The sequence below is a fragment of the Homalodisca vitripennis genome, chromosome 2 (genome assembly GCF_021130785.1).
Source record: "Homalodisca vitripennis isolate AUS2020 chromosome 2, UT_GWSS_2.1, whole genome shotgun sequence".
In the NCBI taxonomy this organism is placed as follows: domain Eukaryota; kingdom Metazoa; phylum Arthropoda; class Insecta; order Hemiptera; family Cicadellidae; genus Homalodisca; species Homalodisca vitripennis.
Window position 1 is genome coordinate 71,550,165 of NC_060208.1, and position 14,857 is coordinate 71,565,021.

The 14,857-nt window shown below is 35.0% G+C and overlaps 1 protein-coding gene across 2 annotated transcripts in view; it reads left to right on the forward strand.

Moving 5' to 3' along the window:
* LOC124354140 (meiotic recombination protein DMC1/LIM15 homolog) overlaps positions 1-12,292 on the forward strand; it is a 31,812-nt gene extending 19,520 nt beyond the window's left edge. The window contains exons 6-8 of one of the 2 annotated variants that reach the window (XR_006921661.1): positions 2,307-2,476; positions 10,270-10,379; positions 11,430-11,456. Coding sequence is in view for 1 of the 2 variants with exons in the window: in XM_046804386.1 (XP_046660342.1) it covers positions 10,270-10,379; positions 11,430-11,499 (180 nt within the window). In the remaining variant the exon portion in view is untranslated. Of the gene's footprint in view, positions 1-2,306; positions 2,477-10,269; positions 10,380-11,429 lie in introns of both variants that reach the window. The other variant, XM_046804386.1, reaches the window with a different exon arrangement.
* Positions 12,293-14,857: the final 2,565 nt, after the last annotated feature.

Genomic DNA, 14,857 nt, shown 5'->3' on the forward strand with positions numbered 1-14,857 from the left:
TGGAAACTAACACCACGTCATCCGCAAATGCCAGTGCTCCTATCTTAGTTCCAATGCTTATACCTAGTTTCCTATTTCTTATTTCTTTCAACGCTTCTTCCAGGGCTAAATTGAACAGTAATGGAGAGAGGCTGTCTCCCTGTCTCACCCCTGTTTTTACTTCAAACTCGGGTGAATATTCATTTTCCACTTTAACTTTGCATTTGGAATTTTCCAAGCTAAGTTTTGCCATTTTCGTTAGTTTTGTAGGTATTCCATACTGCTCCATTTTTTCCCATAGTTTATTTCTATTGATACTGTCATAAGCTTTCTGAAAGTCTATGAATAATCCATACAATGCTCTATCAAATTCCCAGTGCTTGGCTATTGATTCTTTTAGAACAAATACTTGATCGATGGTCGACCTTCATAAATCATTTCATTTCATTTCATTTCATAAATCAAATACTTGATCGATGGTCGACCTTCCTTTTTGAAATCCTGCCTGGTGATATTCAATTATTTCTTCTGTGTACACTTCTAATCTTTTCTGTATTATTTTTGACAGTATCTTGTATGAAGTATTCAACAATGAAATTTCCCTGTAATTATTTGGCTCTTGTTTGTCCCCCTTTTTGAGTAAAGGCACAATTATGGCTTCCTCCCAGTCCGAAGGCATCTCTTCTTTTTCCCAAATGTCTTCTATAAGCTTGTGCAGTTGAGACGCAAGTTCGATACCTCCAGCCTTTAACATTTCGGAAGTTATTTCATCGCTTCCTGGTGCCTTGTGGTTCTTAAGTCCTTTAATTACTTCCCGGACCTCTTCTAATGTGGGTTTTTTTACTTCAGGTTGTACATTCTGATACACTGGTACGTTTATATTAACATTATTCTTAACTTCCCCATTAAGTAAAGCTTCAAAATAGTCCTTCCACACATTGAGAACTTCATTTCTTTCTGTCGTGATCCTTCCATTTATTTTGACGCCATATGAGCTTGGTGTGTATCCCTTCTTGAAAGTTTTAATTGATTTGTAAAAGTCTCTTGGGTTGGTGACATAATTTGTCTCAACTCTTTCTAATAAATTGTTAATATAATTCCTCTTCTTTTTCCTTAACATTTTGGTGGTTTCTTTCCTTATCTTATCAAACAACATTCTATTTTCCTTGGTTTGTCCTTCTAACCATATCCTTTTACTGGTGCATCTTTCTTCAACTTTAACGCTACATTCTTCATCAAACCAAGGTTTTTTCCTTACTTTCCTTTTCTTTCCACACACCTCTTTAGCTGTTTCCTGTATTGCCTGTTTTAGAGTCTCCCATCTTTGATTTAAATTAGTTTCTAATTCGTTACCCTGTGTACTTTCCTCCAACACTTTGAATCTGTTTGTAAGTTTCAATTTGAATTCTTCGGCTCCTTTTTTAGTTTTCAATATTTCCACCGCTTGTCTTTCACAAGCTCTTTCCACTTTACTTTTTACCACCACTATTCGTTGTCTAACTTTTACTAAAACTAAATAGTGATCTGTGCCGCACTCTGCTGCTCTTAGACTATGAACATCTAAAATACTACTCTTCTGTCTTTGGTCTATCATTACATGATCTATTTGGTTTTTGACTATTCCATTTGGAGAAACCCAGGTTTGTTTATGAATATTTTTATGTGGGAAAGCTGTGCTCATTACTTTAAAATTTGTAGCTTCACAGAAACTAAGGAGTCTTCATTATCATTGGTTTTCTCATGTAAGCTATGCTTACCTGCCACTTCCTTCTTCCATGTATCTTCTTTTCCTATTTTTGAGTTTGCATCTCCTAAAATTATTTTTAAATTATAATTTGGTAACTTTGTAACTAGCTCTTCCAGAGTATCATAAAATATATCTTTAACTTCTTCTTCTGCTTCTTTTGTTGGTGCGTATATACTAAATAATGACATGTTCCTAAATCTACCCTTAATCCTAATATTGCACATCCTTTCGTCAAATGAACAAAACTCCATTACTGCTGGACTCCACTTCTTCTTAACAGCAAAACCAACTCCACCATAGTATCTTCCTTCATTATTGCCGCTATAATATATGACATATCCTTTTGTGTTTATTTTACCAGCTAAGGGCCATCTTGTTTCTTGAAGGGCTACTATGTCCATTTGATTTTTCTCTAGCTCATCTGACAAAATGTCTACTGCTCCTGGCACTGCCAGGCTTTTAACATTCCATGTACCCATTCTCAAATCCTTCTGACAAATCCGGGTCGAAATCCTTTTGTTCCTGTCCTGGTCCGAGGCTGCTTGTTGGCGATACGTGACACGATGTTTTTGCGGAGCAGGTTGTCAGCCTAACGTCCAACCCCCAACCTGGAGGACCAGGGTGTCCCTTCTCGTCTGGCTCCTACCTCACGAAGACCTGTCCGGCAAGGGAGACCCTACCAGTAGCTAAGCTACCGCCGGCATAGCTCTCGAGGTTGTCAGAGCACACAAGCCCCACCGCCACATCAAGGTAAGGATACTTTCTTCCAATCCAGTTGGAAGAAGACCTCGAGGTAGACCCAAAAATTGCTGGAAGGACCAGGTGGAGAAGGACTTGCGGAAATTGAGAGCGGGTCAGGAGGATTGTGAAGACAGGGAGAGATGGAGGCAGCTGGTTGGCGAGGCCAAATACCACCTAGGGTATACATGGCCATGGGAGTAAGTAAGTAAGTTTTCAAAATACACTGAAATACAATTGGAAATATATCCATCATAAGTCTCGTACGTTTAAAAAAGGTTAAATTAATGTAATATGGGATATTTCCTGCCCCACCACCCCTCGAGTAGAGTACTGTAAGCATGCAACTCCCAGTCGATGCTTTACTAGATAGATGTTGGTCAGTATTGTTTGAAGTGTTTAGGCAATAGTAGCTCATTTCTGTCATATTTCAATATGTTTTGTCACTGTAACACTCATTACAAGTAACTAAACTTTTTACTTATATGGCATACGTATTACTATATATTTATAAATAAATACTTGAGCTCACTTTTTGATTTGCTGAAGCACTGCTTCACCTGCTTCATTCCACTGCTTAACACTGTTTTTAGACCAAACTTATTAAGCACATCTTCTTCAGCTTGAAGTGTAGAAATCTTGCACTTTGTTCACGCCAAAAGTTGTTTTATCTTGAATCTCAGTTATATAACAGTGTGATACAAAATTAGTGAAAATAGATCTAATATACTATCTTCACTTGTAAAAGACTCAATACTCAATACTCAGAAGAAAAAAATAGTCAGTGATTCACAAAACAAAAATCTTACAATAGTTATAAGATGGCATATGTTTTGAGCTTTTGCATGATGATGAATCAAGAAATCATTTATTGTCGTCCCACATATGTTGTATGCATTGACAAAGTCAGATAAGGTTTACAATAATGTACTATTACATCAACAGTCAAGAACACCATCTCTATAGAGAAATGCAAATAAATATACAATTAAAAAATAGTCAAAATAATATTATTAATTAAAACTTAATGCTAAAATAAATAATAATAAATTAATAATAGAATTAACAAACAACAGATAACAATAAATAATAAATGTTAAAAATTAAAACATAGCATTATTAAAATTTAAGGTCACTTAAATCGTGTAAAAGTATTTCTTCTACTGAATAGAAAGCCTTCTGCTTCAGCCATTTCACAAGACAACTTCTGAAATTTCCTTAAAGTAGTGGTAACTGCATCTGGTGGTAGGAGGTTAAAAAAGTTTTAGAGTTAGTAGTTAGTAGAGGAAAATGAGCTCTTAAAAGAAGAAAATATTCAATCTAAGGACAAAACTAAGTATTATGGAGGACAAATTTGAGGAACTTGAGAATGAAGATAAGAAACACCTAGATAAAGTAGAAGACCTGTTACAGCTGAACGCAGATATTCAAGCTCAACTGACTAAAGAGAAAAACCTTCACCTAGAAGCGCAAAGCATCTACGAGGAACATGACCTCAAACTAAGTCATTTAATTGATGGTTATGTTAAGAAAATAACAGAGCTTGAAAAAACTATTTCTGCACTGAAAAATAAAATAAAAAATCAAGACACTAAAACCAAGACTTTTCAAAATTCCGCAACACAAACCTCCCCCACTACTGAAGTAATTGACAGTCCCACTTTCCTGCTATTAGGAATGTCTGACATCAAAAACAAAACTTGACCGGTTGGAGATAGCTATTAACACCCTAACTCAGGAGACAGTCAAACCTGCCAACAAAAAACTGATAGAACACAGCTCATCCCTGACTTCAGGAGACAGCCAAACCTGCAAAGAAAAACTGACAAGATACATTGACAGAATACAGCTCATCCCCGACCTCAGGAGACAGCCAAACCTGCAAGGAAAAACTGACTAATACTTTGACAGGATGCAGCAGCAAACTGCAAAGGCATAACAAGTCAGGAAACAGCCAAACCTGCAAACAAAAACTGCAAACCACTTTGACAGATTGCAACCTACCCCCGACTTCAGGAACCAGCCAAACCTGCAAACAAAAACTGCAAACCACTTTGACAGATTGCAACCTACCCCCGACCTCAGGAACCAGTAAACAAAAAGTACATACACCCCGGAAAACCAGAGGTAAAAAGGTAAACATGTTTAGTGTCTCCCTTCAAGTGGCCAAAGCTGCAGATAAAGCAAATTCACTGAAGCTCCAAGTGAATGGAAAGCCTTATGGAAAGATGAATTTGAGCAATTCTCCTCCACTTAATTCAGTATCAAAAAGAAGCAATGAAAACCCTATGATGACTTCTTCATAAAATACATTGCCTTCTATAAGGAGCATATGAAAAAAACATTATGGGTATGCTTGTAATAGTGGTGATCTGTCATGCACTAACAATGAATCTGCCTTAGCTTCTACGAATTTCTCTAGCACATCCAGCAATTTTTTTAGAAACAAGCCAACCTCACGACGCACCTGTCTAAGTAACACAAAAACAGAGAAGCTCATAGTTTTTCATCAGAACATAGACAGAGTAAGCAATAAAATCGAAAGACCTGGAACACCAACTATACATACTAAACCTGCTGACATAGTGGTCCTAACTGAGCACGGACTAAAACAGCATGTCATCATCATGTGAGGCTCAGTAACTATGACTTTGTGTGTGCATAATGGCAGAACAGAGCATATCAAGGGAGGAGTTGCTATATATAGACACAAGAAGTTAGCCAACAAAACCACCACTCTCAACCTGGAAAAATACAGTATAGAAATGGTATGTGAGGTAACTGGAACTAAAATAAAAATTAGTAATAAAAAGGACATACATATATTAGGCTATTACAGACCACCGAATGCAAATCTTGAGACTGCACTCCAAGTGATAGACGACACCTTAACTGAAGTCAAAAGACACAACTCTTACATCATAATCACTGGAGACATCAACATAGATAACCTTACCAGAAACCGAGAACAAGGTGCACTAGATGAACTGCTGGCTTCACATGACCTAAAGAGACTTGCCCTGCCACCAACGAGAGTCACAGCCACCTCTAACTCCTCTATTGACTTTATATGCACTGACCTCTCCACCCAGTAAAACTAAATGTCGAAAATCTGTAACACTGGCTTATCAGATCATACTGGCCAATATTGCACAGCTGACTTTCCTAAAATATTTGAAAAATATAACATTCTCAACATACAGAAACACATGCGTGAGGAACCTAAATTACCTAAAATCTATCCTAGCAACAGAAACCTGGGAGAATGTGACGCAATCGAACAACATTGATGACGCTTACGATAACTTCCTTAATACCTTTACAAGGGCATTAGATCTTGCCTGCCCACTCAAGACCAAGAAACAAAGCCACTCTAGAAAGAACACAGTCTATGATGAAGAAACCTTAAGATTACGAAAAGGAAATTTATCAATGCGCAGGATAAGTTTAATGTCACAGGAAGAACTGAAGATAAATCTGAGGCAAACCAGAAGAAGAAGGCCTATGAATCTGAAACTCAGGCGACTTAGGAAGGAAGCTAATGCAGACCACATATATCACGCTAATAACAAAACAAAAGCAGTCTGGGAACTCATAAATAGAGAAAGAGCTGCTAAGAACCAATCAACATCAGACTTGAATCATTTATCAATCGACGACGGAATAAAAGAAACGGACCCCAAAGAAAAATCGCTGACCACCTTAACACCTTCTTTGTAAATATAGCAGAAAACACGCTAAAGCAACACCAAATATCGAATGACAACTTACTGTATAGTCCATGCTACAATATAGATACCACAATGACAGAAATGACCCCAACCACAGCCAAAGAAATTAAACAAACAATCCGTTCATTGAAAAGTAAAACCTCCTCGGGTTTGGACGAGATTTCATCAAAAATCATAAATTTTGCGAAGCTGAACTTCTGAAACCAATCCTTCACATCACTAACATATCCTTTATACAGAGCATATTTCCAAAAAACTTAAAACAGGCCAAAGTATACCCTAAATATAAACAAGGAAACAAAGATGAAGCAACAAACTACCGTCCCATTTCACTACTACCAACTGTATCAAAAATAATAGAGAAGATCACTCTTTCTAGACTACTCACTCACCTACAAGACAATAACCTCCTATCCAATAATCAACATGGCTTCAGAAAAGAAAGATCTACATCAACTGCAATAATAGACCTTGTTGAATATATTACAGACAACCTGGAAGAGGGCAACACCATCACTAGTATCTTTTTAGACTTGAGCAAAGCTTTCGACTGTCTTGGCCATAAGCTCATCCTAGCCAAACTACAAACTCTTGGCGTCCAACAGTCAGCCTTAAAATGGTTTTGAGAGTTATTTGAACGAAAGATACCAAGTTGTAGAGGTTAAACAGAGAAGAATGGGAGAGACCTGTACTGTTAAATCTGAAAAACTACCTATGACTCGAGGAGTTTCCCCAAGGCTCCGTCTTAGGACCAGTGTTATATATTTTATTCACCAATGACCTGCCAATATTCTTGGAAAACTACACAAATTCCATCATGTACGCAGACGATACCGTACTACTCTCAGCCCAGAAGGATGTTTGAACAGCTAGAAATAAACTCCTACATCTCATTCAATATGGCCCAACAATATTGCAAATACAATGATCTGGTCTTAAACAGCTTGAAAACTAAACAACTCACTCTAGGAACTAATAATAAAAACTATGTGTCCGAAATCCCTGGTATTCAAGAAACAGAGGACATGAATTATTTAGGAATAACACTAAATAATACATTGACTTGGACAAATCACATTGACAACTTATGCCTGAAGCTAAATTCATCACTCTATGCTTTGCGAAGGACCCATGCAACAAGCACTCTTGAATCTACCAAAATAGCGTACTATGCCCTATTTGAAAGTCATCTCAGGTATGGGATAGCAGCATGGGGGGGCACAACTCAATTTAACCTACTAAAAGTCCTCAAAATTCAGAAGAAAGCAATCCGGTTAATGGGGAAGCTAGGACCTAGAGAAAGCTGCAGAGCTACTTTTAAAGAATTGAATATACTGACAGTGACTTCTCTATATATTCTGGAAACGATATTGTACTGCTTATTAAAAGACTTTCCTCGAAATAGTAATCTTCATGAACATAACACAAGACATGGTCAAGACTTTCCACTACCTCTTCACAGAACAGCTGTATTTGAGAAAAAACCAACCTATGCTGGGAAAAAACTTTTTAATGCTCTGCCAGAAGAAATTAAGAAAATAGGAAACAATCACATTAACATGAAAGACTGCAATAAAGAACTGGCTCTTGCAAAGAACCATCTACACAGTGGAGGAATTTTACTTAATGGAGACTGACAACTTGACAGAGACAAACATGAACTTTTATATTTTTATAACTATGTAAACTTTTTGTTATTGACGCTACTTGTAATCTTAAAGATTATCAATAAAGAAATTTCTGATTTCTGATTTCTGATTTCTGATTTTTACACTAATGTACATGTAGCTGTTCTGGGTTTTACTTAATCTAAAGTATTTGAGGTCTATCAAGTTCTGAGATCTAGTACTATAGTTATGGACATAACTTCTAAATTTATATAAATTAAGATTTTCTTTAAGGAAAATTAGGCTTTGCAAAATAAATATACATGGAAGGGTAAGAATACCTAGATCAACAAAGACAGGCCTACAAGAATCTCTCTCACCAATACCTGCAATAACTCGTAATGCCCTTCTTTGATCTTAAAAAACTAATTTTGCACCAGCAGAGTTGCCCCACAAGAGAGTGCCAATAAGTAATGTGAGCATTAAAAAAAGCAAAGTAAGCGTTCATAACTAGATTTTTGCTTGTACAGGACTTTAATTTTTTCAATAGAAAAATAACCCTCGATAAGCGAGAGCAAAGAGAGTTTATTCCAATTCAGCTTCGAATCCAGGTTTATGCCCAGCAGTTTTACAGATTTACTGTCCACCTTTGAGCTCAGACTAAAGACAATCTCCTCAGTTTTTTCATCGTTTACGCTTAATTTGTTGGCATCAAACCAGAGAAGGATCTTTCTTTCATGTAATTAATTATCACTTTATTTAGCATGCTATCCTTGTTTGATGACAATAGAGTGGTGTCATCGGCGTAAAGAATACTTTTTTTTTGGTACAAAATCAGGCAAATCATTAACAAAGATAACAAATAAGAAAGGACCCAGAACAGAGCCCTGAGGGACTCCATTTCTCACACACTGAAGGTCTGACCTCTGGTCACCAACCTTTACAAACTGATAACGATCAGACAAGTAAGAGGTGAGAAGAGACAGCTCACGCCCCTCTACACCATAATACTTTAATTTATCAATTAGCTCACTGTGTGGTACCAAATCAAACGCTTTACTTAAGTCTAACAACAAGGTTGCAACTTCCTCTTTGTTTACAAAACTTTCGAGAACAGTAGATATGACATTTTCAAGAGCCTTAATGGTAGATAATTTACTTCTGAAGCCATATTGAGCAGGATTCAGTATCCGATTATTTTCAAAAAAATATTCCATCTGTTTTTTTAGTAACCTTTCAATTATTTTAGAGACTACAGCAATTAAGGAAATAGGGCGGTAGTTTATTTATACAGGACTTATCTCCCTTTTTAAAAACTGGAACAGTAATTGTAATTTTCAAACATTGTGGAAAGGTGCCTACAGTAAACATCCAATTGATAAGGTATGATAAAGGAAAGGAGATATCTTCAATAATATTTTTTGATCAAAAAATTGGACATACCAAAAACATCTTCAGCTTTAGAGTTGCTAAATTCTTTTACAGTATTATGAATATCAATATTGTTAATCTCCTGCCATTTGAAAGGTAAAACAGGAGTTTTGATAGAAGATGAGCTTAAAATATCCAAGGAACTAGTTACATTTTGGCTAGGCAAATTACTTAAACTATTACTAATATTTACAAAGAAATTATTAAACTGATTTTGCTGTAATGGGTATACTGGCATTTACACTCTTATCTGCTACACGGCCTGTTACAGAATTTATAACTTTCCACGCTGCTCTACATTGATTATTAGATTCTAGTATAAACTTATCATTTGCAGCTTTTTTTTGCCAAATCTATTTGCATTCTATAAAATTTCTTAAGTCTATTATGTGCTAGGATAAGGCTAGGGTTTGCTTTAACTTTATCATAACTAAATGTCCAACAGTAACCTAATTTTACCAAGGTAGGGTGTGTGTACCAATTTTGTTTTATAACTGACCTAGAGCTTCTATCACCACTGTTTTTTAAAATCTTAGTTTTTATCGGACATAACTCATTAAAATTTTTCAGATAAAATTTGCATGAATGATTTAAAGGCTTCATCAACATTACAAGCTAATGAGAACTCATTACTCCTGGCTGGTAGAAACTGTGTAATTGCATTAAAACTTGGTTTACATCAACCAAAAGACATTTTTCCAAAATATAAAGATGTGTTATTGAAAGATTGGCACATTGGAAACAAGTTGATAATATTTGTAATGCCATTTCACTTTTGCTTCATATTTTAAAATGTAAAAAAAGTGTATATTTCAAATAGCTGTGAGTTTTGGATAGTATCAAAGATACTTTAATCAGCCCAGAGGTGAGTCATTGGTCTAGCCAGTTAGAGGGAAGTTACTAATATCTTAATTTTTAACCATTACACTGTTTTATATTTGCTTAAGATTGTTCTCCATCGCTAACATATTTCATAATATCTATGATTTTTGCAACACATGAACTAACAAGTGACGGTTTGCTTTTTATTCCTTAGGCTGATCCGAAGAAACCAATTGGCGGAAACATTCTGGCCCATGCCTCCACCACCCGCATCTCATTGAGGAAAGGTCGGGGGGAAACTAGAATTGCCAAGATTTATGATAGGTACAATATTTATTTTCTTACATTTCTCATCCATTTCTCTACATTTTAAATTCTTATTACTAAGTTAAAAAGTAAGTTATACTTACAAAACCCTTTCAACAACTGTCATGAGTAATATGTGGTCAAAGAAAACAATAGTAAAATGCTTCCTACTTTTTTAAAATTAAGTAATACTCTTAATAAACATAAAACACAATTTAGTACTTAAAAAATTTTGTTGCAAGTTTGTATTAAAATTCCTTTTTTTTAAGAAACTTTGATACATTGACTGTGGCAGGCGCCCTATAGTGTGCTTGCTGTTTTATGAAAATATTTATGACACCAGCAGTATAGGTGTTACAAAAGAAGTTTAACTATAATTTTGTCTGAAAGTGTTATAAGTAATTTATTTCCTTGTGTTCATCAAGACATACGTAACTAAATCAGATTTGAATGGCAATAATGTTTTTGGCTGGTCACAGAATGTTATGGTCATTCCCAAAGTAGGCTTTCTGTAAAAAAGTTCCTAGTTGACAGAATACTCCAATTTATTCACAGATTTGACACCTTGTGTCTTCTACTTGTTTCCAAAAGTGAAAACTAGCCTACATTAAGAGTACACATTTTTAATATGTAGAAGAGGTTAAGACAAAAACGGCAGGCTTGCTGAAGAGACTGACATGATGGTCTGTAATACTGCTGTGAACAATGAAAAATTTACATTTAATAGTGCATAAATAGAGAAGTGAGTATTTTGAAGGGAATTGACTAACTTTTTCGAACAAAATACATTTTTCAGACTAATCCTGTTATTTGTTGCATCTTGTCACACTTTAGACTAAAAATGTATAGCATATGAAATATTAAAGTAAAAGTTCTAGGATGTATGAAATGGCCTGATGAGTAAGGAAATTTCAACCGTCATGTGTAGGGTTTTTAAGATCGTTAGTTAAAACAGGTTTTTGTTTTTAAACCCCATATACTATACAGCAACATGTCTGAGAATATACTGGACTATGTGATTTGGGTTGTTAATATTGTCTAGTTGTCATATCTTGTATCTTGTTCCAGTCCTGATATGCCAGAGAATGAAGCCACCTTTGCCATCACAAATGGTGGCATTGCTGATGCCAAGGATTAATTTTAAATTTCTATAGTCTATAAATTGTTGATAAATATACTCTTGTAAATGTGTACATTGACTGCTAGTAAAAGTTATTATTGTATGTTTTAGCTGTAATAAATATTTACAATAATGTGATTAAAATATATTTAAGACACGGATACTAGTCAGAATGATTGTTAGGAGTTCAGATATGGCAAAGAATAAAGCCACCTTTGCCATCACCAATGATGTCATTGCTGGTGCTTAGATTTAATTTTAAATCTTCTATAGTCTTTGAACTGTTTATAAATATTCTTGTAAATGTAGAAAAATTTCCTGTAAAAGAACATGCAAAGGTCTAAGCACCAGCAACCTTAGGATTAATTTTAAATTTTCTTTAGTCTATAAATTGTTAATTATTATTCTTGTAAAGTAGAGAGATTTCCTGTATAAATAATTCATTTAGTGAATTTAGCTGTAATGTTAGTTAATTGTTACCATTCTAAGAATAAAATACAATTCAGGAATTGATACTAGTCAGAATGAATGTTAATAAGTTGGACATGGCAGAGTATGAAGCCACCTTTGCCATCACCTCTTACCAGATATTTAATATCCATGATTGTAAATTTGAAAATATTGCAAGGGTTCCTGTAAAAATTAGGGTTAGTGAATTTAGCTATAATAATGTATTTTTTAATTGTTGTTGTCATGCTAAGAGTTTGTTTTAGACATTTAAAGTGACTGATATCAGTTGTTTAAATACTTTAGTAACCTGAATGTGTTTTAAAATTAAATGCTTATGTAAATAAAGTTTGTTGTTTATTTTTGTTGAACTTTTAAGTTTTAAAAGTTTACCTCTTCTACCAGCATCACTTTGATACTATAAGCCCTGAGTTTTCATAAAATATAAATAGTGTAGATCTTTCATAATATGTGTTATGATTTCCAAAACTTTCATAAGTTATAGTATTATTAAGAAAACAAAGACACATGTAGTTGTCTATAAGCTGTACATGTATGTTTTGAATGACATTTTTCAAAATTCTGTAACCAAACATAAGGGACAAAAATAGCCGATATAGTTATCATTGCGGTTTTTACGGACAATTTTACAGGGGCCCAGACAGAACCCCATCACACATGTACGGGGTGACAGGAACAAGGTGGCGGGACATGACAGGGCCTGACCGAATATCTTTTCCAGGGTCCACCAAAGCTGAGTACGGCCCTGGTCGCAATACAACTGGCTCTTAAAAGAGACAGTATTCCTCATAATTTTATTATATTAAAAAATGTTTTTAATTAGACTCAAATACATTTTTTACCAAACAATCTTTGTTACAGGTCTAAAGAAACATGGATATCATTACATTTATTTTTTGTATAGTTAATGTTTTCTTATTTTAAATCACTGGAATTTGGATATTTTGTTAAAAATAAAGGTAAATAATTATATGGAATTTGTAGATTAAGTAACTAATTACGAGGTGTGTTTTTTTAGTACCGTTTTGAAATTCGCTGCTGTAGCACTGTGGTGGTGACCAGCGCTTGTGCACTGTATGCCTGCAACTGTTAGCAAGGCTAGTTGTTGTTCTCTTAAAACAAAAAGCTTAGAAATTGTATTTATTCCTATAAAGACCTTTGCACTGCTTCCGGAGTGACAGGATATTCTGGATGGATATGGTTTGGAGTAGGGGCTGCCTCCTGTCGAGATCCATGAGGAAAAATTTAGAGCACTAATCTCAAGTCATGACCCCTCCGAAGTAGGGGAAGACAGCTCTGAACAAGCCTCTCCAGTCAAAGCAGGCAGGTGGCACACGCTTATGTCTGGGCTGGCAAGAACCTGTGACTGTTAGGGAGCAAACCCTACCAACTCCAACAGTCATCTCCCGCAGTATACTAGACCTATCGAATTACCCTTCCACCCCAGAATATCGATATTTGAGGTTAGAGATGTGCCACTCCTGGACATCCATAAAGTTGTCCAGATTTAAGTGAAACATTGGTTTTTGCTATGCCCAGTGTGGGTTCAACTGGAAGATGTAAACTAGCCAGAAATGATCCCTTCTGGGTAGTTAGCAAGCCTTAGACGCAAATATGAAAACAAAAACAGAAACAATAGTTTTTTCATCTGTTTCATATTTTAAATGATCCCATCAATTGAGGATCCCGCCGACTGTGCAGTATGTGCTGTTATTATTTGTTTTATTGGTGTTAAAGGCATGAAATCAGTTAAAATACACTGTCAGAATTGTTTAGTGTATAGATAAAACATTATGAGAGATGAAATGGCATTCAAATGGATCAGAACATGTGGAATAAGTTTATCTAGCAGCTGTAGGGATACTTGTGGAGCCATGGAGACCACCAGTGGGTTTAACCTTTTCTTTGCAACAATGCGGTAAGAAATAAACATTCTCATATTCATGTGTTCAAGTGGCTTTACTGTTTGATTTTTTGTTCATCTAATTTTCTAACAAAGTTATGCTTCCTGGCAACAGTGGATGGCACTGAAATTAAAATCTAGGTGAGATCGGCCACTCAACATATTTTAAAAGATAGCCAAAAGAATGTTCATGAGTAGAAATGGAGTGAACAAGGCTCAATGATCACCAACAATTTCGTGCAGAAAGTGAATGATAAAGTGAAAATGAACAGACATTTCACAATTTTTTTCAAGTTTCAAGAAGTATTCTCTATATTTTTACAGAGAAACATGTTTTGGTGTTTGACAGTGTTCGTCCACATGAAGGAAAAAAACAGGATCTTATCACAGCATTTTGATAGGGACAATTTTGATAATCCCCCAGTCACTCCAATTTAGCATCCAGTCACTATTATTTGTTTTTCATCAGAAGAAGCATCTTGAAAGGTCAGCACTGTTACAACAGTATACAAAATTTCTTTTTAAATATGAAATTACCTTAAAATTGGTGGCAATTATGTAGAAAAGTAGATACAAGTGTGAGTTTTCAAATGTAAATAAAAATTATTACAAAACGTTTACTTGTTTTTTTAAAATCGAAATGGTACTTACCGTACTTAAAAAAAAATGCCTTGTATGTTTCAGTGCGATTTAAGTTCAATGTATAAATGAATTCAAGTATTGGATAAGTAAACTAAAACTTTTACATTACTTAGCGGTTCAGGAAATCCATAGACTATTAAAAAATCTTGAACTCTTACTCATCATACTGCAAAGGAGGATCTAGTTCTTTTTGATGGTACATTTTTGAGAAATTAATGCAATGAATATGGACTAGTGGAAAATATTAGTGGAAAATAAATTGTGCATGCATCTGGGATACATTAGAATGAATATAATTTTGTCCAAACCATACATTTATTTCAAAAAATGCCATTTAATATTTTAATTATTCCAACTGTTCCA